The 21013-nt window shown below is 43.2% G+C and overlaps 2 protein-coding genes across 4 annotated transcripts in view; both read left to right on the top strand.

Annotated features, from left to right (window-relative positions):
- Positions 1–15569, top strand: part of vps54 (VPS54 subunit of GARP complex) — a 30519-nt gene extending 14950 nt beyond the window's left edge. For 2 of the 3 annotated variants that reach the window (XM_037543611.1, XM_017712814.2), the window contains exons 12-23: positions 239–615; positions 1875–1998; positions 2854–3035; positions 3251–3363; positions 4583–4646; positions 5053–5158; positions 5973–6060; positions 6763–6884; positions 9146–9226; positions 9741–9848; positions 9959–10053; positions 10892–15569. In XM_037543611.1, the coding sequence (XP_037399508.1) occupies positions 239–615; positions 1875–1998; positions 2854–3035; positions 3251–3363; positions 4583–4646; positions 5053–5158; positions 5973–6060; positions 6763–6884; positions 9146–9226; positions 9741–9848; positions 9959–10053; positions 10892–10997 (1566 nt within the window). In that variant the 3' untranslated portion in view covers positions 10998–15569. The remainder of the gene's footprint in view (positions 1–238; positions 616–1874; positions 1999–2853; positions 3036–3250; positions 3364–4582; positions 4647–5052; positions 5159–5972; positions 6061–6762; positions 6885–9145; positions 9227–9740; positions 9849–9958; positions 10054–10891) is intronic. The other variant, XM_037543610.1, reaches the window with a different exon arrangement.
- Positions 15570–16353: 784 nt separating this feature from the next.
- c12h19orf53 (chromosome 12 C19orf53 homolog) lies at positions 16354–19539 on the top strand. The gene is made up of 3 exons (XM_017712817.2): positions 16354–16469; positions 17393–17448; positions 19315–19539. The coding sequence occupies exons 1-3, from the start codon at positions 16382–16384 to the stop codon at positions 19471–19473; spliced, it is 303 nt and encodes a 100-aa protein (XP_017568306.1). The 5' UTR covers positions 16354–16381; the 3' UTR covers positions 19474–19539.
- The last annotated feature ends 1474 nt before the right edge of the window (positions 19540–21013 follow it).

Below are 21013 nucleotides of genomic sequence, written 5' to 3'. Positions count from 1 at the left end.
ACGCAGAACCAAAGTGAAATATGTAAATAATCAGAACTTATAGTTAGGTTAGATAGAGGTAGTGTGGATACTGGTACTATGTATCGGCCAGTACCTAAGGATCGGGTATCATATCAGGACAATTGGTATCAATGCGGTGTTTGTAATGCCGTCATGTTGTTACTGGCGCTGAATGCTGGCACTTCACAGCGCGCTTTATGCACTGTATGCGTAACTGTTTTGTACTGTGTGTTTTCAGGCCACTCTCAACGTGATCCGTAACGTCGTTCTGGAAGTTCTGGACAGCTGCCAGAGAAACCGACTGGTTGATGCATCTTCCGCGGCTGCCCATGGCAACTGCGGTGAAAATGAAGACGAGGACGAGGAGGATTCTGGAAGCTCGGGTCTGCGTCCCGGAGAGGCAGAGCTCGCGTACCTCACGCATGAGGGGCTGTTCATCAGCGACGCTTTAAATGAAGCGGAGCGCCGCAGCAGCACAGCCGTGCAGGCGAAAGCGCAGACGCGTGCGGAAACTTCCGGAAGCGACTCGGCCTCAGGAACCACAGAGTCGTCCTCCAGCAGAGAGCAAACCTCCAACACTACCTCCTCCCTGCCCACAGGGGGCACCATCTCAATGTGAGTCACTGTAGTGTATGTGTGTGTATTTATATATATATATATAAAATTTCGTTGTTGTTGGAAGAAATCCTCGTATCTCCAAATTGATAACTGTACAGGAGAAGGTAAGAACCTACATTACTTCTAACGTAAGCCAATGGAAGCAGACAGTTATTTTGGGCCATTTCCTTTAGTCCTTTCATGAGGTAACATGTTTTTCAAATTATGTCAAAAACTGAAAAATGTATATAAAATTTTTAAAATATGTGTATATTTTGTAGAGTTGACCCGTATTGAAGTGATAGTTCAGCGGCCAGTCACATTAACCCACATTACTAATCACTCCGGATGTATTCGATCAGCAGAGTTATTTTTGCTGTTTGAAGCTGTTGTCTACTAAAATGTAGACAAAGGCCCCGTCCCATTTCACCTCTCGCTCCTACTACCCAGCACTTGTATTGTGTGTTCATGTCTAGTGGTGGGGTGTCCCAATTTCCCTTGAGTTAGAGGGGTAGGGCGCCGTGTTGGGGCTACATGGCCCTTCAAACAGGGGTTTTTCAGAGTCCCTCCAAACTGAGTGATAGGAGAAAAAAATGAAACCAGCAAGACGTCTGCGCGAGCGACTAAAGACAGACACACATGAGAGAATTTTCTCCATTAAAAATGACAATAACCACTGTTTTATTTTCGTTTAATGTCGTTTCAATGTATTACGGTCATTTTCTTCATAGCAGACCTAAAAAATCGATAATAGCATGCTAATGTCTTGGTAGGTAGCTAGCCAACTTTCCAGTTCCGCCTAGAATAGCCCAGCAGTTCTGACGCCTGAAGCGCCAGAATGTAACTGCTGCTCCATTTAAGGTGGAACAGGAAAATTAGAACAAGAAGCTGGTGAACAGCTGGCTTCAGCTTCATATCACCAAAGAATTAGCGGTGGGTGATCATAAATAATTGCCCCCCCTCTTTCATCATATGATGTCCTACATGTAACTGAAGCCCAGCAGTGAGGTTGTTGAACTTTACGCTTAATGTAGCAAGTTTTTCCCATTTCGTAGGGCAAGATTTCAACTACTACCACTAGGGTGACACTCAAACAAGAGGCAGGGCTATACATGCTGCTGCTTTAGACATCAAACATCTTCAAACTTCAGACCTCAAACATGATCCACTACATATGAGGCAGTGGGGGGAAATTTATATATATATATTGTTTTTTTTTTTGTTTGTTTTTTTGTTGATGCTTTTGTAAAATGTCGTGCACTCTCTCTTACCTGTAGTGAGGACTTGATGCCATCTGATCTGGAGCTGGGCCGAGTGGCCAACAACATCCAGGAGCTTCTCTACACCGCCTCAGACATCAGCCATGACCGCTGTGTTAAAGTCCTGCTGGCTAAAGCCAAGGTACCTGCACATACATACTGCACTGTGCAAAAGCCAGAGGCCACAATTCATTTATTTAGTTCTCAGTCACATCAGCCATGAGGTACAAGTTACTCATTTTCCAGGAGATTTTTCTGAGGAGGTTAGATATGGAGTTTCCAAAACTAGAGTTCAAAAATTGATTCAAATCTGCAGAGATTATGTGACTTCTAACAACCACCTGGAAGAGCTGACGGACACCAACACTGTGCCCATCAGATTAACAGCACTTAAAGCTTTCCTCTCTGAGAGAGAGGAGAAGATCAAGCTCCACTCTGGATTCAGATCTGAAAACATCCACAGGAGCTTCTGTCCATCCTTCCACTGAGAGGCACTCAGCACTATGAGTCTGAAAGGATGTGGAGCTGTTAAGAAGCTCTTGCTGAGAAAAGGAGACGCATCAAACAGAGAAGCTGAACAATGGACTGACCACCCCAGAGTCCAGACCTCATCATCACTGAATGTGTTTGGGGCTACTCAGCTTGTGAGAAGCAGCAAGTGCAACCAACTGCTAAGACTGAACTTTGGAAATGTGGAAAAATATAAGAAGTCTCCTGAAAAGAATAGCAGCTGTAATAAAAGTAAAACATGCACTGCTTTCTGACTTTTATTAATTTTATCAATAAATGTCAGAAATAGGAATTTAAAATATAATGTCAAGGTGCTTCAAAGTCATAAGTAAAACAGAAACTAAATTAAAATAGTGACAATGAGTTTTCTGAAATTAAAGGAACGTCCTTGAATATTCTTCAGTTATAGGAGTGAGACTTTAAAGTCAGTCCGGCATTTACAGGTTTAAATAGAAAGGTAAAGATGTGCTTTTCTCTCTGTCTGCAGGACGGCTCTCTGGAGCGTTTGAGTTCTGCAGAGTTTGTGTGCGTGAGCCGTGCAGTGGAGGGTTTTGTGAAGGACACAGAGGCTCTGTGCTCCAGGCGCAGCGTCAGTCTGAGGGGGGCGCTGCAGAGCCAGGCCAACCGCTTCGTCCACCGCTTCCATGAGGAGCGCAAAACCAAGCTGAGGTACCTGCATGTGTATACACTGAGTGGCCAGTTTATTGGAAACACTCTGTTGATTTATATGATTTATTTATACAAACTGCAGCTCATCTCTGTATAATTTCTCAGCCCTCCTTAAAATATGTTGTTATTAATATTATTTTCATTATTATTATTATTATTATTACTACTATTTTTATTATATGTAGTTTACTATGCTTTATGGGTATGTTGTGCAGTCTGCTGCTGGACACTGAAAGGTGGAAACAGGCTGAGGTCCCGGCTGAGTTTCAGCACCTGGTCGACTCCATTGCAGATGGACACATCACGCTGCCCGAACGCAAACCTGCAGGTGTGTGTGTATATATACACACACACACACACACACACACACACACACACACACACACAGCCAGGTTTAGGCATAATTGAGGGATATCACCACGTTTTCACTATATAAATACAACATGCATTAGTATGGTGTTTTCTGTTCATTATAATAGTCACCCCTGTGTGGACCACAAGTATGGTCCCTATGGATCTGGAGGTCCCCAGTTTGTTGACAGGCTAGTTCCAACACTGACATCACCACAACATTACACTACATTTATGACACAGCATTCATAACTTTCACATGCATTTATTTATTTAGGAAATTCCCTTTTTTTTTTTGGTCATTCTCACTGTCCCAAAAAAGGCAGCGATGTTTGTTTAAGGGATAAATGGCACAAATAATTTAATAGATGATAAAGATTATGAGGCAACTAACTCAAACTATCTAGGACTCTCTACAACCAAATAGTGGTGCAGATCTTTCCACTTAGCAGCTGCTAGAATCCTGGGGGAGAAGTGGCTGTTGAGTCTTGAGTTTTCTCCCCCCGGGCTGAAGTTTATTTCCTAGTTTCCAGCTTCTTAATAAAATTTTCCATACCATTTTAAATGCTTCCACTTTCACAGGTTGATTCCGTGTGCTATTCTACTTGAGTAAAGAAGAGTCTTGGAATCATACTTAACCGCCAAACACCCTGGTCTTTACAATTTATACTTGGTACACTGAAATACGAATACTAAGCAATAAATATGGTTAGGGTGATTGTTCATAACACGCCACCATCAGCATTCATCACGGTGTACAATCATATGTTTCACAATAAAACAATCGGCTTTGTTTGAAAATTTCTTAATTTTTACTGCTTTTTAGAAACGGGTTTTATTTTATTGAAGTTATTCTGCTTTTTTAAGTACTGATCTCAAATGTTTCACTGGTAAAGCACATCAAAACGATTACACGTTAAAAAAAAAGGGCACCAGAAAGAAAATACTAACAGACACAGGCGCACACTGCCTGAACATAAACCTGTAGACATGCACAGTCGCACCTGACTTACCTCACCCATGACGCACTAATATCGCTTTGTCTGCAACATCTACCTGCCTTTATCTACAGCAAAGGTAATCAGCTGTCCTAATCTCATCATAAACCTAATCACAGATCATATAAACTGTGGCAGGTTGCTGGACGGACACAGATTGATAAACTGTTCACTCATCGACTGTTGACGTCTTTCCAGGTACAGAGGACAAGAAGCCCAGTGATTTCCTGCTGGTTGATGGGCAGAAATATGCTGTTGTCGGGTGAGTTTCCTGGCGAATCTCCTCAGCTGACTGTCCATACGCCACCCACAGGCATTTTCTTTAGTAGCAGCTATTGGTAGGTCAGACATACTTTACAGAATTCTGCAAAAGTCCCATTTAACTGATGAGAAAATCAAAGAGTTGACCAACTACATTGCGGTCCCTGAAACTGTGTCTTATGTTTTTCCTCTCCTTGACTTGAGGTGTTTTGGAATAAAAATATAAGTGGTCGTACTCAAAAACGTAGAAGTCAGATTCCAGAAACCGCTAGGGGAAAAAATCAGGATTTGGCAGTCAGAAATAACAAGTTAGGTGCTTTAAAAGTTTTAGTCCGGAGTGAAACCTGGAAATGAAAGAGGGAAGCGTCTGTGTCCATGTCTGATTCCACACTTTTCCCCATTATCAGGACGGTGCTGCTGCTCATCCGGATCTTTCTGGAATACTGCCAGTGTGTGAATGACATCCCGTCCATCACCACAGACATGCTCACGCGCCTCTCAGACCTCCTCAAGGTGAGTGAGATGATATGTGTGTAACTTTCATTTAGTAGAAAGAACAAAGAACACATCAAGCACCGAGTAGAGCAGCTCACCTGCAGAACTTTTAATACGGACGCCACCCAAACATTTGGCCTTAAGATTTTGGCTGAAAAATGAGGTAACACATCCTGTACGGAGAGCACTCTTCCACTCTTCTGCACATGATTTTAACATCGGTGGGGGGGGGGGTTGATTAATTCATTTGACTACCAAATTAATTGGCAGCTACTTTGATAATCGATAAATCAGCATTTAAAAAAATGTGATAATGCTGATTCCTGCTTCTTAAATTTAATACAAAATATTTTCTGGTTTCTTTACTGGGACACCAAACTCAATAGATTTGGGATGTGGACTAAAGGACATCTGAGGATGCCATCTTGGGATTTGGAAAACACTGATTGATGTTTTTCACCATTTTCTGACCTTTTATAGACCAAACAACTAATCGATTTTAATCGGGGGAGGAAAACAAAAACAAACAAACAAAAAACCCAGATGAATCGATAATGAAAATAATCGATAGTTGCAGCTCTACCTTGAAGTATATTCCATTATAGATCCATTAAAATGATAACACGCACTCCCTCACTGAGCGAGTGGCCATGGGGGGGGTTACGGCAGCTTTCTGGTGGGATTTTTCCCTGCGGGCCACGATTTTTGGTAGCGCTGCTCTCGAGGAACTCGATTTAACTTCTGTTGCGTGTTTCACTTTGACTTGAGTTGACTTGATGTACATTATGACGTTGCTGATTTTTTTTTTTTTTTTTTCTCTCCATGGCAACAGCACTTCAACTCGCGGAGCTGTCAGCTGGTGTTGGGGGCCGGAGCTCTGCAGGTGGTGGGACTCAAAACCATCACTACTAAGAACCTGGGTAAACAGCACACAAGCACAAGCTCCTCCAGTCACTGGTGTGCCCTTATAAGGAAGTCCAGATCTAATCTGTTCTTTTCTGAATTCTGCTATTCCACGGTTATATCCCAACTCCAGCTACGTACATACAGAAAAACATATCAGCTCTGGTGCGTTTCTCTAGACCACGAGACACAACAGTGGGTTTTCTCATGGAGAAAAACAGCGTAGACCCAGAGTTCTTAATAAGGAAATGACCCTGGCTACAGAACGACGACACAACTTCGGAGGTCTATGTAATCGCATCAGTATCAATAACATGCACAGCTTCAACAAACTTCTGCACCAAACCAGTTTGAAGCCAGTAGAAAACTACCACAAGGGGTGCTCGCCCTGACCCTTTGGCTGTAATTATAAATAACACAATTTAATATCACTTTTACTGTATTTTCGTCAGGTACCCTGAATTTAGTTGTATTGCTTATTTCATGGTAAAACCTGGTTTTTCTCACTTTTTTCTGTTAGTTTAATAGTTTGATAAAAAATAATTTTATTTAAATTTATTTTCCAATAATTTGGGGAAAATAAATAAAATACCTAGGCCTAAAAGCAAAAATATTAAATGTCTTGTTTTACAAACTAGTGAACATTTCTGAAAGATATACTTTATATTCACCCTCCTTCTCTCCTCATCTCTCTCCTTCTTTCTCTCTGACTTCTTCAGCTTTGGTGTCTCGCTGTCTGCAACTTGTTGTTCACTACATCCCCATCATCAGAGCTCACTTTGAGACCAAACTGCAGCCCAAACAGTACAGCGTCCTGCGCCACTTCGACCATATCACCAAGGTAAAATCTATGCTGGATCAAATTTGGTCCCCCCGATATCTGTTTCTCTTCATCTTCTCAGTAAATTATTAGATTAGATCTTACAATGTCCTGATGGATAGTAGTTTTCATTTTGGGGAAAATGTGTATATAATATAGTTAATAATGTTGTTGTTTAAAGGCCTAATTTGGCTCATTTTAACATCTGCATTTTTAATTTGGCCAAACATAGTCGCTGAATGGGTTCCTGCAGCGCCCCCCAGTGGTTAAGCATTTTTAAATACAGTTGTTTTTGATGATTTTCTAAGTAAAATTAACACATCCTCCAAAGAGTACGCACTTCTGCACAAGTTACTATTTAGTTGCTGAGTTTGACATTAGAAAAAATAAAGCAAAAAAAATGTGGCCTGTGCAAAAGTTCGGGTACATTTTAAATGTATATACTGTATTTTTTCCCCAGTATGTTAAATACAGCAAATAAATAGAAATTGTGCAGAAAAATACCAAAATACCTCTAGAGAGAATGTAGAGAATGTCACTTCGGACTTCAGCTCTAATTACGCAGGTTAAAATAAACATCTTAAATGAGTAACTCGGAGTTTCCTAGTACATTCAGCATCTATCAGCACAGGAAATGTTTATTACACTGTGTGAACAATTATTAGGCACGTCTTATCTACAGCGCTCTGGGTTAATCCAGAATGTTAATAAACCTCAAACATGAGTGTTTAAGAAAGTAAAAGTGAGGTTTTGTTTTTCTAAGGAGAATTTCTATTAATATCTATATGTGCACATTTATTGGGAAACTATAATGGTGCAGAATTATTACGCAGCTAAATGAAAAACATTTTCCCATCTCACTTTATTTTCATCTGTTCAAGTGAGAATTATAAACAAACAACTCAAAACTTTCCAGTGAACATTTCTGACATCCATCCATCCATCCAGTGACCAATACAGCCACCCTTCTTTTCAATAACAGTGATAAGCCTTCCATTTATGGAGTCTGTCAGTTTCTTGATCTATTGGCGATCAACTTTTTGTGCAGCAGCAGCCGTAGCCTCCCAGACTCTGTTCAGAGAGGTGTACTGTTTTCCTTCACTGTAAATCTCCCGTTTAAGAACTGCCCACAAGTTCTCAGTTGGGTTCAGGTCAGGTGATGAAGGGGGCCACGTCATAGGTTTTTCATCTTTAACGCCTTTACTGGCGAGCCATGCAGAGGAGTACTTGGATGCATGTGATGGAGCATGTCCTGCATAAAAATCATGGTCTTTTTGAAAGATGCAGATTCTTCCTGTACCACTGCTTAAAGAAAGTGTCTTCTAAAAACAGGAAGTAGGCTTGGGAGTTGATTTTGAGCCCATCTTCAACCTGAAAAGGTCCAACCAGCTCATCTTTAATAATACCAGCCCATACCAGTACCCCACCTCCACCTTGCTGGCGTCTGATTCGAAGTGGAGCTCTGTCCCGTTACTGATCCAGCCACGGGCCCATCCATCTGGTCCATCAAGAGTCAGTCACTCTCATTTAATCAGTCCATAAAACCTCTGAAAAATCTGTCTTCAGATTCTTCTTGGACCAGTCTAGACACTTCAGCTTGTGTCTTGTTCAGTGGTGGTCAGGTTTCAGCCTTCCTTACCTCGGCCACGTCTCTGAGTGCTGAACATCTTGTACTTCTTGATACTCTAGCTAGGCTGCAGTTCTGGAATATGACAGAACTGGAAGATGATGGGTTCCTGGTAGCTTCACGCTCGATTCTTCTCAATCGACCCTGTTGACTATTTACAACAAAGCGTTTGATGGTTCTGTGATCTCGCCCCAATATCTTAGCAATTTCAAGAGGTCTGCATCCCTCTGAGAGACTTTTGGTCATTTTTGACTTTTCAGCATCAGTTCAATCTCTTTTTTTGGCCCATTTTGTCTAAAGAAAAAAGCTGCCTAATAATTATGCACACCTTGATACAGGGTGTTGACCTCCTTAGGCCACACCCTCCCTCATTACACAGATACACATCACCTGCTATGCTTAAATCCATTAAGCATTCAAGTTTATACAGCTTGGAATCATAATATTGTCAAAATACTCACTTGCCTAATAATTGTGCACACAATATAGTGTCTGTTCTTTGGTTTCTGGATCCTTTTAGTCTAAAATAAAGCTTTAAAGTGAGAGATGTGAAGCATTAAAGAGGACGTTCTACCAAACAGTGCTAATGCTTGAATAAAAAGTGACGTTACAAATTTGGCCTGATATGTGTTTATTTTTGTGTGTTTGCATGTAGGATTATAATGACCACATTGCTGAGATTTCAGCTAAACTGGTGGCTATCATGGACGGTCTGTTTGAGAAAGTTCTGTCCAAGGTAAAAATATATATATATGTCTTTGTGCTGTAGAATTAACATCACTTTTCACTGGGACTAAGCAGCCTGAAACACAGCTCCAGCCCATCATCCCTCCTCCACCAAACTTTACTGTAGGAAATATGTATTCCAGTAGGCAACGTATCTCCTGGCATCCTCCAAACCCAGATTTATTCATCAAACTTCCAGATAGTGAAGCGTGAGTCATCACTCCAAAAACATATTCCCACAGTTCCAGAGTTCAGTGGCGGCATGCTTTACACCACTCCAGCCAACGGTTGGCATTACACATAGTGATTTTAGGCTTGTGTACAGCTGTACAGCCATGGAAACCCCTTTCATGAAGCTCCTGATGCACAGTTCTTGTGCTGATGTTGCTTATAGAGGAGGTTTGGAACTCTACAGTGCGTGATGGGCAGTCGACAGTTGCAGACCTACCAATTACAGTACAGTTAACTATACACAAATGTAAAAAGTGTGGAATTCCACTCTAATGAATTGTTGTTTCTCGCAGTATGAAGTAAAAGCTCCGATGCCATCACTGTGTTTTCGTAACGTCTGCAAACAAATGGCCAAGATGCATGAGGCTATTTATGAGCTCCTACCTGAGGAGCAGACACAGGTAAGTCTGTTATCAGGCAAAGTCATAGCAGAACAGACATAACATCCCTCATTCATATACATTTCACAAGAATTTGCCTGGTTTTTCTGATCCCGTGTTTGTATGTGTAGATGTTGTTTCTGCGGATCAATGCGAGCTTTAAGATGCACCTGAAGAGGCAGCTATCTCGGCTGGGGGTCATAAACGATGGTGGTCCGCAGCACGGGTGAGTTAAAAATGAATGCTGAACGATATTTTGCCTGTGAAGCAGATGTTTGTCCCTAAAAATCTCAGTCACATGATCAGAAGAACTACACCTGGTCTGTCCTAGCAGTTCGACCTTTAAAGGTGCAGCGTGTAATATTTAATGGCATCTAGTGGTGATGCAACCAACTGAATCCCCCTCCCTCATCCCTCCCTTTCCAAGCATGTAGCAGACCATACAGTGGCTGTCATGTTTTCTGTCATCGCCTGTTCAGATTTTGTTTTGCTTCTTCATGTTTTTGCTTCTTTGAGGACGAGAATTCACCTTTTTCTTGTGCTCCTCTGTTTGTCATGATCCTCTATTTGACACACTTTGTGTTTTCGAACTTCTCACAACACAAAATAATTGGCCAGCAGCAGCAGCAGCCACATAAAGACATGAAAGGTGCTCGCCAGAGCCAGTGGTTGGTTTGTCCATTCTGGACCTGCTTCTCTACAGATATGAATGGCTCATTCTAGGCCTACGAAAACACATTGATTCACAGTTACAGGTGATTTATACACTAATAAAAACATGGTTTTACATACTATATTCCATATCTGCTACTAGATCCTCCTAAATCTTACTCACTGCTTCTTTGACATGCATACAAAATAAATATCAAATGAATAATATACTCTAAATGTACATATTAAGGCAAAAATGTGCACTACAGTATTTCAGTGTGTTGAATGGGATTTTTACCGATGTTCTGTTAAACTAATGCACAGAATTTGGATCGGTCCATTTATACATGTGTTATTAGTCAAAATGTCACTCAATTACATTGTTAATGAACTCTCTCCACCCCCATCTACAGGCTGGTGGTGGTGGACGTGGCTTTCTACACAGAGAACGTTCAGGCATTGCGCTCGCTAGAGCGTTTGGACTTGAACATGCCAGAGATCTGGGAGCAGAAGAGGTGATGATCCACAATGAGGCCATCAAGGGCCTTTTGCACCTCCTCTGTCGCCATGGCGAACTGCCCCCGCCTTCTTCCTCCTGCTTCCTCCCTGAAGAAAATGAGGTCTGAGGCCCTGCAGGAAGAGGGAAGTGAACACTGTTTGGGGGAGGCAGGGGGGAGAAAAAACTAACTATTGTCAGATACTGAAGAAAACGAAAACTCTTTTTACCTCCTAATCCAGACGCTCGCCTGTGCTCCGGCAGCTTCCTGCCCCAAAAAGAGTGTGCCTCCCTGGGCTAGAGAAAACGGGACGGCCCTGGAACTGAAAACGTTTGGTGGTGGTGGCGTAAAACCTCATCTACTTTATCTACAGAAGGGCACAGCAGGGGTCAGCCTTTGGGGGACCAGATCAGGATAAGCTAAGTGTGGTTGAAGGAGTACTCTGGCATTTTTCAACCTGATCTCCATTTGCCTGCAGCGTACACTAAAGCAAACAATGATTTCAACCCAACTTAGAAAAGAAGAGAAAACCCGTTGATTCAAAATGTCTTTATAGTATAAGCCAATGGGCAGTTCCTAGAGAACATACTTACAGTGGAAGCCAATGGGCAGTTCCTAGAGAACATACTTACAGTGGAAGCCAATGGGCAGTTCCTAGAGAACGTACTTACAGTGGAAGCCAATGGGCAGTTCCTAGAGAACGTACTTACAGTGGAAGCCAACGGGCAGTTCCTAGAGAACATACTTACAGTGGAAGCCAATGGGCAGTTCCTAGAGAACGTACTTACAGTGGAAGCCAACGGGCAGTTGCTACAGTACCTACTTTATAATAGAAGCCAATGGTCAGTTTCATGACAGCATACTCAAAATTAAACCCAATGGGCAGTTGCTACAGGACCTATGTACAGTTGAACCCAATGGGCTGTTGCTTCAGCATATTTCAGTGTCTGCCCATTAGCTTCTGTTACAAACGCGTTTTGAGTCGAGGTGTTTTGTCTTCTTTTATAAGCGCAGGGAAATTGTTGTCCATGGTAACTGACCGTATGCTACAGATGTGTCACACAGAGATTAGGTTGAAAGACACTGGTGTACTCCTTTAATCATTAGCAGGGGAACTCTATGGTGGGAACCTTTTCGGTTTCGGGCTAAAGCTCAGTGCCTCCTCACGTGCTGACAACCCAGCACGACTCTCCACTTGTGTGCAATTCTGTCAGATGATTATTATTATTACTACTACTATTATTATTGTTATTGAATGAAACAGAATAAATTATGATTTTCTTGACGTTTATATATGAAGAAATTTCAGGGGATGCAATGCAGCAGTAGTGCGCTGCTAGTTGGGTTTGGAGACATAAAACTGGATAACTTATTTTCTTATTTTCTACAGACAGGTTGGTTTTACTGAGTTTTTGTCTGTTCTCTTACTGTCTTAAAACCTCATGGCCACTGAGAGAAAAAAGGCTAAAAGGAAGAATTTTTAAGGAAGAGTGAAATCAGCGCTAGATCTGGGCTACGTTGGTTCAGAGTGGCTCTTTACATCTGCTGTTTTTCCAACATCAAAATGACCTTTTTAACAGTCTCCGTATTTTTACAGAGAAAGTTCGCTGCCTGACCCTTTTTAAACTGTTGCACTTCAGAGTGATGTGTGATGCTGTGCTGATGGGGTGTCGTTCTCTGACCTCGTAAAGATCTGATTTGATTCACTCTCCAGGTAGAGATTCAGTTTGGTTCCAGTTCTTTGGGAAGCAGTTAATCATGAAATCTCAAATCTCAGTATATTTCGATTCGTTTCCAGTTGCTGGACACAGTTCAGTGTAAATAATGAAATTGGAAGTTTGGTTCGTTTATGGATCTGTAGGAAGTCGTTCGGTACAAATCATTGATCTTAGTTTTTACCATGAATCAAGTCCAGTTCTTTAGAGAACAGTTCAGTGTGAATTAGAAAATCTCAGATTTATCCACCGAGTCTGTTTACATGCAATTAATAACCTGATTGTTGTCTGATTAATCCTGTGGTCATGTAAACGGTAGGTTCTTAGATCAGAGTAAAGCCTAGAAATCCGATAGAGCGCCGGATTTTAGCTCAGCAATCAGGTGGTTCAGTGCATGTGAGCTCTTACTCGGATTTCTTTCATTTTTCTCAGTCTGCGCATGGGAGAAAACAGCAAGCAGCACTTAACGCAGCACCCATGAGCTGGCAACAGAACACTTTTGGAGAGAAGCTGAAACCAGCTACATGCTTAGTGAAATTAAGAGTTTGGATATTCTTCTTCTTCTTCTTCTTCTAGATGATGCATATTCATGTTTTCCACTAACGTGACGCGATGTTTAAAAAAAAAGAAAAAAAAAGAATGACATTTGAGTTTCACCATACGTTTACGTCACGTCTTATTCCGTGAATTTATTGGCTGGTTGTAAAGCAGAATTCCTATCACTGTCTGGCTCATGTAGACCAGGAGTTATCCCATTATCTGATTGCGCATATGCATGTGAACGGATTTCTGACCAAATCGGATTTTCGCAGTTACCGGGTTATTAAGTGCATGTAAACTCGCTCCTTATTCCAGTCGGTTCTGATGCGTAAGAAATTGTCCAGTGCATCGTGGAACTCCGGCTTTCACCCTGATTTGATTCAGTTATGATTCTTTTGGAAATGATTCAGTGATTCAGTGTGTTGTGACGTTTCACCCTGATTTGGTTCACAGTTCATTAGGAAGCAAATCAACGTTACATGAACCCTCAAATTCCAGCATGATTCAAATGAGTTTTGGTTCACTGGGAAGAAATTCGATGTAATATAACATTTCAAATGTGGTGGAATAAGACACTAAATTTAAGCACCTTAAGCAGCTAAAGGAATTTTTTTTTTATTAAAAAAATATTCGGAGGTTTTCACTTTGGCCAACGTAGGAGTGCATATTTAATTGAATATCATCATATTCAGCTATAATCAACTCCATATACTCCATGTATTGTATTCCATTGTTGACAGAAGACGTCTCTGATGTGTTAGGAGAGATTAAGTCATTTAGAGCTTTATTCCCTGTCCAGCTGTAACGTACCTTAATCAGTCACCTGCTACCACCTTTCCTGCATTATTATTGACCAGGGCCGCATGATGGGGACATATAGTGATTATAAGACTACACACCGCAGGTACGATGAATCAGTAGTGGGTCGTGGTTTAAAGATCCATCACTTTATTATTGTTATTTTGACCAAATTTGTCTTTTGTTGGACTGCATGAATTCATCGGAACACTAACTCCTCCAGAGCTGTGATTGGTCAGGAGAAAACACTGCGGCTGGTTAGAGGGCACGTCTGCGTCTTGCAGCCTGTTGTGATTTCAGTATTGAAACGCTGATACTGTAATAATGATAAACTGTATATTGTGCAGACCCATTAGTGGCACAAGCAAGTTGTCCGATTGCAATTTGTCTGTTATGTAAACATAACGCACCAACCTTGAGTAGCTAAACCGCACTAATGGAAAAGCCAGGACCAAAACCACGGCGTAGTAAATCAGATCAGTCTTAAAGGGGAATTCCACCCATTTTTTTCCCCCCTCATTTCTGCATTAGATGTTTAAGAAGTAAACAGAGTCGTTCAGAGCGGTTTGGTGTGAAACGCCCTGTTCTAGAGAAACTTTCTCAGAGAACGGTTCTCAGTGGTGGTGATAGGAACCAGACGTCTGAAGAGTTGAATGCCTCTAAAAGCTCCGTCGCAGAAAGACGTTACCTGAAATGGTTATGAATGCGTGGCCCGATGGCTGAGACACAGTTTTTGGGCTAAAAGGAATTTTTAAAATCCAACCATGACAAAGAGGGATGTTGCAGGGTGCCGTACGGGGAAATGTGACCCCTGGTTCCTGTCACCACCACTGTAAAGAAATCTGAGTCCGCAAGTTTCTCTGGAATGAACTGTTCCACATTTATATTTCAACCACTGAACGGCTGCAGAAATCTGGAAAAATCAGTGGGATTTCCCTCGGAAGCAAGTTAACCTGGCTGCCCTGACATTAAACTCCAATAAGACGACGTTGTGTAATGTCTCGATTACTCTGCTCTGCTAACAGTTCAGCCAGGTTAACGTACTTTTCGAAGTTAAGGTTGTTGTGTTCTTTTAAAAGCTGAATTAAGGTTTTTCATGCAGTCAGATTAACCGGCGGGCAATGATAAAAGCATTGGATTGATCACACAGTGGCACAAGCGTGTTCCTGTTTCCTGTGGTTTGAGTTACAGAGGTTTTATTTTTTTTCCTGTTCTGTTTTGTTGTTGTTGTTGTTGTTGTTGTTGTTGTTGTTGTTTTTGGCATTAGGAAAGGCAGTACAAGTGTCAGGGGTCACCTGGGGTCAAACTGCAGTGCTGTCTTCTTCAAAAGTGCCTACTTTTGATTTCATATCAAAGATTCCTTGCTTACAGCTGTGTGCAGGATGAGTACAGCTGCCCACAGCTGTGTGTGCGTGTGGGTGTGTGTGTGTGTGTGTGTGTGTGTGGCCAGTTTGACAGAGTTTTTGAGGCATGTTGTAAAACAGGAGGACTGCAAAGTGACTTTAAATAAAAAGCCACCGTGTGGAAAAAGTCCAAACTGCCAAACTGGTGTCGACTCTTTATTCCGTACAGGCGCACCGAGTGGATCAGTTTACAGGATTCTTTATAATAACGCTGTACAGCAGCTACAGGCTGTGGTGGTGATATTTACAGAGAAATCATTGTTCTGTGAATTTAACGGGGAACAGCTTTTCTCATTTTCTGCAGAATGAAACGGTTGATAAAGTAAACAGAGCCATTCAGAGGGGTTTGATGTGAGGTGGTCTGTTGTAGAGACTCCGGTGTCTTTACAGTGGTGGTGATGGGAACCAGGGGTTTTATTTACTGTCCAAAACCACCAGTGAACCCACACGAGTGTCCCAAGGTTTTTATTTGTAAAGTTGACTGTAAAATTGAGAAATCTGGAAAAAAAAATTCTGTGGGGACTATTTTGCCTTATAATGCCTTATAATGCTCCGTCCTAGAGAAGCTTAGAGTCACAACTGTTCACAGTGGTGGTGATGGGAACCAGACGTCTGAAGAGTTGAATGCCTGTGGAAGCTCCTTCCCTGGTTTCTCTACACTGAACCGTTTCACACCAAACCGCTGGGAATGCCTTTCAGATCTCAGCCACTGCATGGGGCAGAACGCTGAAGAGAAAAGAAATCCCAGAAATGTGAGTTAACGGACGAGATAAACACGTTAAAACACGCTATCGCCGGTACGTGCTCGCGAGCAATGCTTTTCGACTGTCGCTGGATATTTAGTGCGCCGTTTATCTGGTTGAGGGCCCAGCCAGCGGGGCGGGACTTTTATTCTGCTTTAAGCTTTTATTTTGTATTGTAGTACTCGGAGCTCCTCGTTTCCGTTCGCGATGGCGCAGGGCAAGCTGAAATTCAAGGCGCAGCGACCCGGAGGGGCCAGAAAACAGCAGAACAAACCCAAAGGACCGAAGAAAGGAGGTGAGGCGGCCCGAGCAGCCGGTCAGAGAGCGGCCACTCGCCCAGAGCGCCGCCTTTAACGCGCGGAAAGGGAGAAGAAGCCTCCCGGCGCGAGGGGACGGCGCGGCACGTGACCGGCTCAAGCCGAAAACGGGACCCTTTACCGGCCTCGCGGCCCGCGGCCGAGCCGGATGGTGTCCTGCCGTTTTGCTGTAACTTCATTCGGAGGCTGGAGTTTGGCTTGTTTTTCGAATTTTTCCGTTCCACCTTAAATGGTGCCGCAGTTAAGGTGGAACGGCAAATTCGAAAAAAACACGCCACCCTCGGCTTCGTGCGGAGCCCCCCTGATCACATCCTGTAAAGATAAACAATAAGCCTGGGCCACGCATTAGGAGCTCCTTAATAAGGTGTGGCCGAGGCTTATTTTTTAGTAAGGCGTGGGAACGAGATCACGGCTTACTAAGTCATGCGCGCGCCATATTTTTGTTTATACATGATGTCACCAGCGGGGCTCCGTAGGGGCTTCGTGACGTTACATCCAAGCGAACCTTCAGGACTTAAAAGCCACGACCTGGTAAGGCATGGGAATGAGTTCACGGCTTACAAAGTCGTGGCCGCGCATTAGGATCTCGTTCCCACGCCTTACTAAGCCGTGGCCGCGCATTATTATTAATCCAGGATGTCACCGGCGGGCGCCGTGTCTTTTTAATAAAAAGGGATTTGTTTGTTAGGAGAACTTGGAAAGCAGGCAGTGTCATCCTGCTGCTTGGTAGGAGGATAGAAGGAGATAACGGGGGAAGGAAGGAAAGAAAGCGGTGTATTAATGAAGAGTGCATGAATACATCATTAGAAAAGTGAAAGAGTGTCGAGAGGAGTGATGGAGTGATGTAGAAACTGCAGTCCTGGTTAAACTTTTCCCTCCTCTCATGTCTCGTTCCACTCAGGGAGGATCATCGCGCCCAAGAAGGCGAAAGTTGTCCAGCAGCAGAAGCTGAAGAAGGTGAGATCTCACAGCTCCAGTCCAGTGACCAGTGGACACTGACCCTCCTGACGCTAACGCCAAAATCCGTGCACGTGAGCCCTCGGGCTGTAAACGGGGTCATTCAGGGTGGTCTGGTGTGAAACGGTTCACTGTAGGGAAGCCTGACAGTGGTGGTGATGGGAACCAGACGTCACCATGTCCACAGCACAGATACAGCCACTTTATTGACTGTCCAGATCCACCAGCGAGCCCCCCATCCAGTCTCCTGAGTGTTTTGCCGTCTCAACTCCCCGCCTGCACGTCCCCAGCATTAATGTTTTTTTTAATATCGCTGCCGTCGGAAGAAAACCTCGTATCTCCATTTTTAGCGTTTTTCAGTTTTTGACATCATTTGAATTCGCCTGTTGTCTTTTACAATGTGTGTAAATTTCATGATGAATGGATGAAAAGAAACGGCCCAAAATGACTTGGAGAGACGTCTGGTTCCCCTGACTTACGTTAAAATTAAAGCATTTTGGAGATACGAGGTTTTCTTCCAGCGATATCTATTTCAGGCCCGAGTCTTCTCAAAGTTATCATGAGACAGTGTCTCACACATGAGCGAGTTTGACTGTGAGCGAAGGAGCTTTGAGGCGTTAAACTCTTCGGACGTCTGGTTCCCATCAGTTCTGACTCTGAGCGTTTCGCACCAAACCGCTCTGAACGACTGTTCACACGATTTATGGAGCAGGACGTTTTTTGAGATTTGAAAAATTCCACGTTAAAGGGGAACTCCACCCATTTTGCAGAATTACTCGATCGTTGAGTGGTCCGGTGTGAAATGCACCTCTCTGGAGACGTTGAGTGAGAGTTGTTCACTATTGTAGTGCAAGGAACCAGACGCTTATTACTGGGGATTGGGTGAACACACACGGCCGTTCAGTCCAGTGTCGCGTGACGTCGTGCAGCGAACGCGCCGCCCAAAGACCTGATTTATAAGAGGGACGTTCATTTTGATGTTAGAACTGAATCGGACACGACACCTGCCAGCGCCGAAGCAGAAGAACCCTGGATGACTGGATTGACGCTGTCAACAACGAACTACTTGCTGCTCTGCTCGCTAGTTTTACAGGGTAGGACAGCGAGGTGTGACTGTGGTCCATCACAGCACAGTTTTGCTGACACTGTGTGTCTCAACGCGCCAACACCAAAGGCAGGCAGGGTGGAGAGCAACGTCCAGGGCGTTGTAAGCAAAAAATAGTACTGAAAAAAAACTTTTTCCATTTTAACACTTTTACCACCATCTGCGTGCCGTGTAAAATACAAGGCGTGTAGTTCAGCGGCTGTTTTTTAATAGTAGATGAAATGGAGATATTTGTACTGTAGACACACAGACGTCTGGTTCCTAGTCCTACAGTGGCGAACACGTTTCTCTAGAAAGGCGCATCTCACACCAAACCTCTAAACGCTTAAATGAACAATTTTGCAAAACCCTAACCCTTTAAGTCTAAACATGCAGTCTGATTCATTTTCTAGTAGGAACCGTACAAGCGTGTGAGTACCGTGAATGATGTGAATGGCGTTGAAAAGAGTGAAGAGGAGGCAAAACTAAGGGATTATTTCACAGGCTGCTGTAAAAACCCAGCCTTGTCGCATCGCTGACACCTGAGTGGAGCTACATTAGCCCATATGGCCAAACCTGGCTGAGTCAGAGTGAAACTGAGGCTGAGCTTCAGCATTTCTGTTGTTATTTAAGTGAAGAGAATATGAACAGCGTGCAAACAACTCGAGCATTTCTCTTGCTAAGGGCTCTTAGTCTGTGGCATCTGAGAGACGTGAGCTGGTTGGAGAGGAAGGTCTGGCTGTTCTGTGTAAACGTGTGTTCCTTTCTGCTGTTTGCTGCAGGACCTGGACGTGGCCATCAGGAATAAAATCGAGCAAGAGATCACTCAGAAGGCCAGCACCAACTTACACAAGAGGCTCAGCGTGCTCAAGACTCCGCCAGCGAAAGAGGGCGCAGGAGGACCCCCGAAACCCAGCACAGCTGCCGGACCCTCCAAATAACCCCCCCGCTGTATGCCCATACACAACTTCTCAGAATGTAACCAACATAAAGGACTTTAAGCTGGTTCAGTGCCCTGTAATTCAGTCTTTGGCCACTAGGTGGGTGCAGTGGCTAAATCATGGGTAGACATTGGCGTAAAGGAGAACTGAACTGACCGACCGTTTAAAAGGGGAACTCCACTGATTTTTAAAATTTTCTGCATTGTTCAGTGGTTGAAATGGGAATTGTAGATAAACTTACAGGCTCAGATTTCTTTACAGAGGTGGTGATGGGAACCCGGGGTCGCAATGTGTAGAACGCAAATATGTTCATTTCATCCCTCCAAAACTTTGAGAAACATAAGTTAGAACGGAAGTTCATGTTAAAATATTTCAAACAAGTACTTTCGGACAACTTCCGTTGGTCCGTTCATCCTGGAATTTGAACACAATGCCAATTATGCCAGTGTTTAAAAAAAAACAACCAATGGACATATGAGGGTTTTGTGTGAGAGCCGTGATTTTCTTGGATTCTGATGTTGATGGTACAGCAGACGGGACTGTGTGATGTCCGTCTGTGAAGGAGCTTTCAGAGACGTTAAATGCTTCAGATGTCTGGTTCCTATCACCGCCACTGTGAACAGAGGTTTTGAAAAAATTGAAGATCGCCTTTAAAGCAACACCCTGGTGCCTGTGTGCCGCGTCTCTGTAGCCTGGTCAGTTACCGCAGACAGCAGTACTGATCTGCATCACAGCGATTAGAGAAGAACAGAACGCAAGTTTGAAAAGATGTGGTGGCTCTTCATGTGTCTCAGGGGAAGCTCGGGGCAGCCTAGTGGGTGGGCCAAGGCTAAACTGGGGGAATTATGGAAAAACATGTTTGACTGATAGACGTGAGTTTCTGTGGTCTTTTCCAGTAAAAGAGGCTTCACAAGACCCAGTAATCAAAATAATGCAGGCCTCGAATGACTTACAGTGGGTTTAGCACCTTGGAATATTTTGATAATGTCCTGCGATATAATCATGAAACGAATCTGTTTACATTTAGGAGAATCAGTGCAGCCATACAGTCGGGCTGAAGGCTGATTTTCAGTTCTCTGTGAAGCAGTGAACTGTTGCTTTCCTGTTTAGACGTCCTCCTCGCTGCTGTAAGACCATCTGCTTGTATTGTATGATTTTTGGAATAAACCGCCTGCTGGAACGTATTCAGAGTGCAGTGAGTGTGGCTTGTTCAGATGGAGTGTGGGATACGATCAACCAGTTGACTTAACGCAGGGGTTGCTGCTCTGTCGCGGCTCCACAGCTGAATCAGATTAGAAGGTAAAAATAAAATAATCCTCCTTTACAGTAAAATAAAGCTCTGCTGGTCTTTCAGCAGCTTAACAGTAAATGGTCTTAAACGCTGGAGTTGATGTAGAACTGCTGATTCACCCTTTAACCCTCAAGGCTGGTGCCCAGAGTGCTGATCACCATAGCAATGCAGACAACAGTCTCGCCTAGCTAGTAAGATTTAAGAGGAACATCGATAATTTGGAGACTTATTTGCTTTAATAATATCTGG

Source organism: Pygocentrus nattereri, chromosome 12 (assembly GCF_015220715.1).
Source record: "Pygocentrus nattereri isolate fPygNat1 chromosome 12, fPygNat1.pri, whole genome shotgun sequence".
NCBI lineage: Eukaryota > Metazoa > Chordata > Actinopteri > Characiformes > Serrasalmidae > Pygocentrus > Pygocentrus nattereri.
This window is presented reverse-complemented; position numbering and strand designations above follow the sequence as displayed.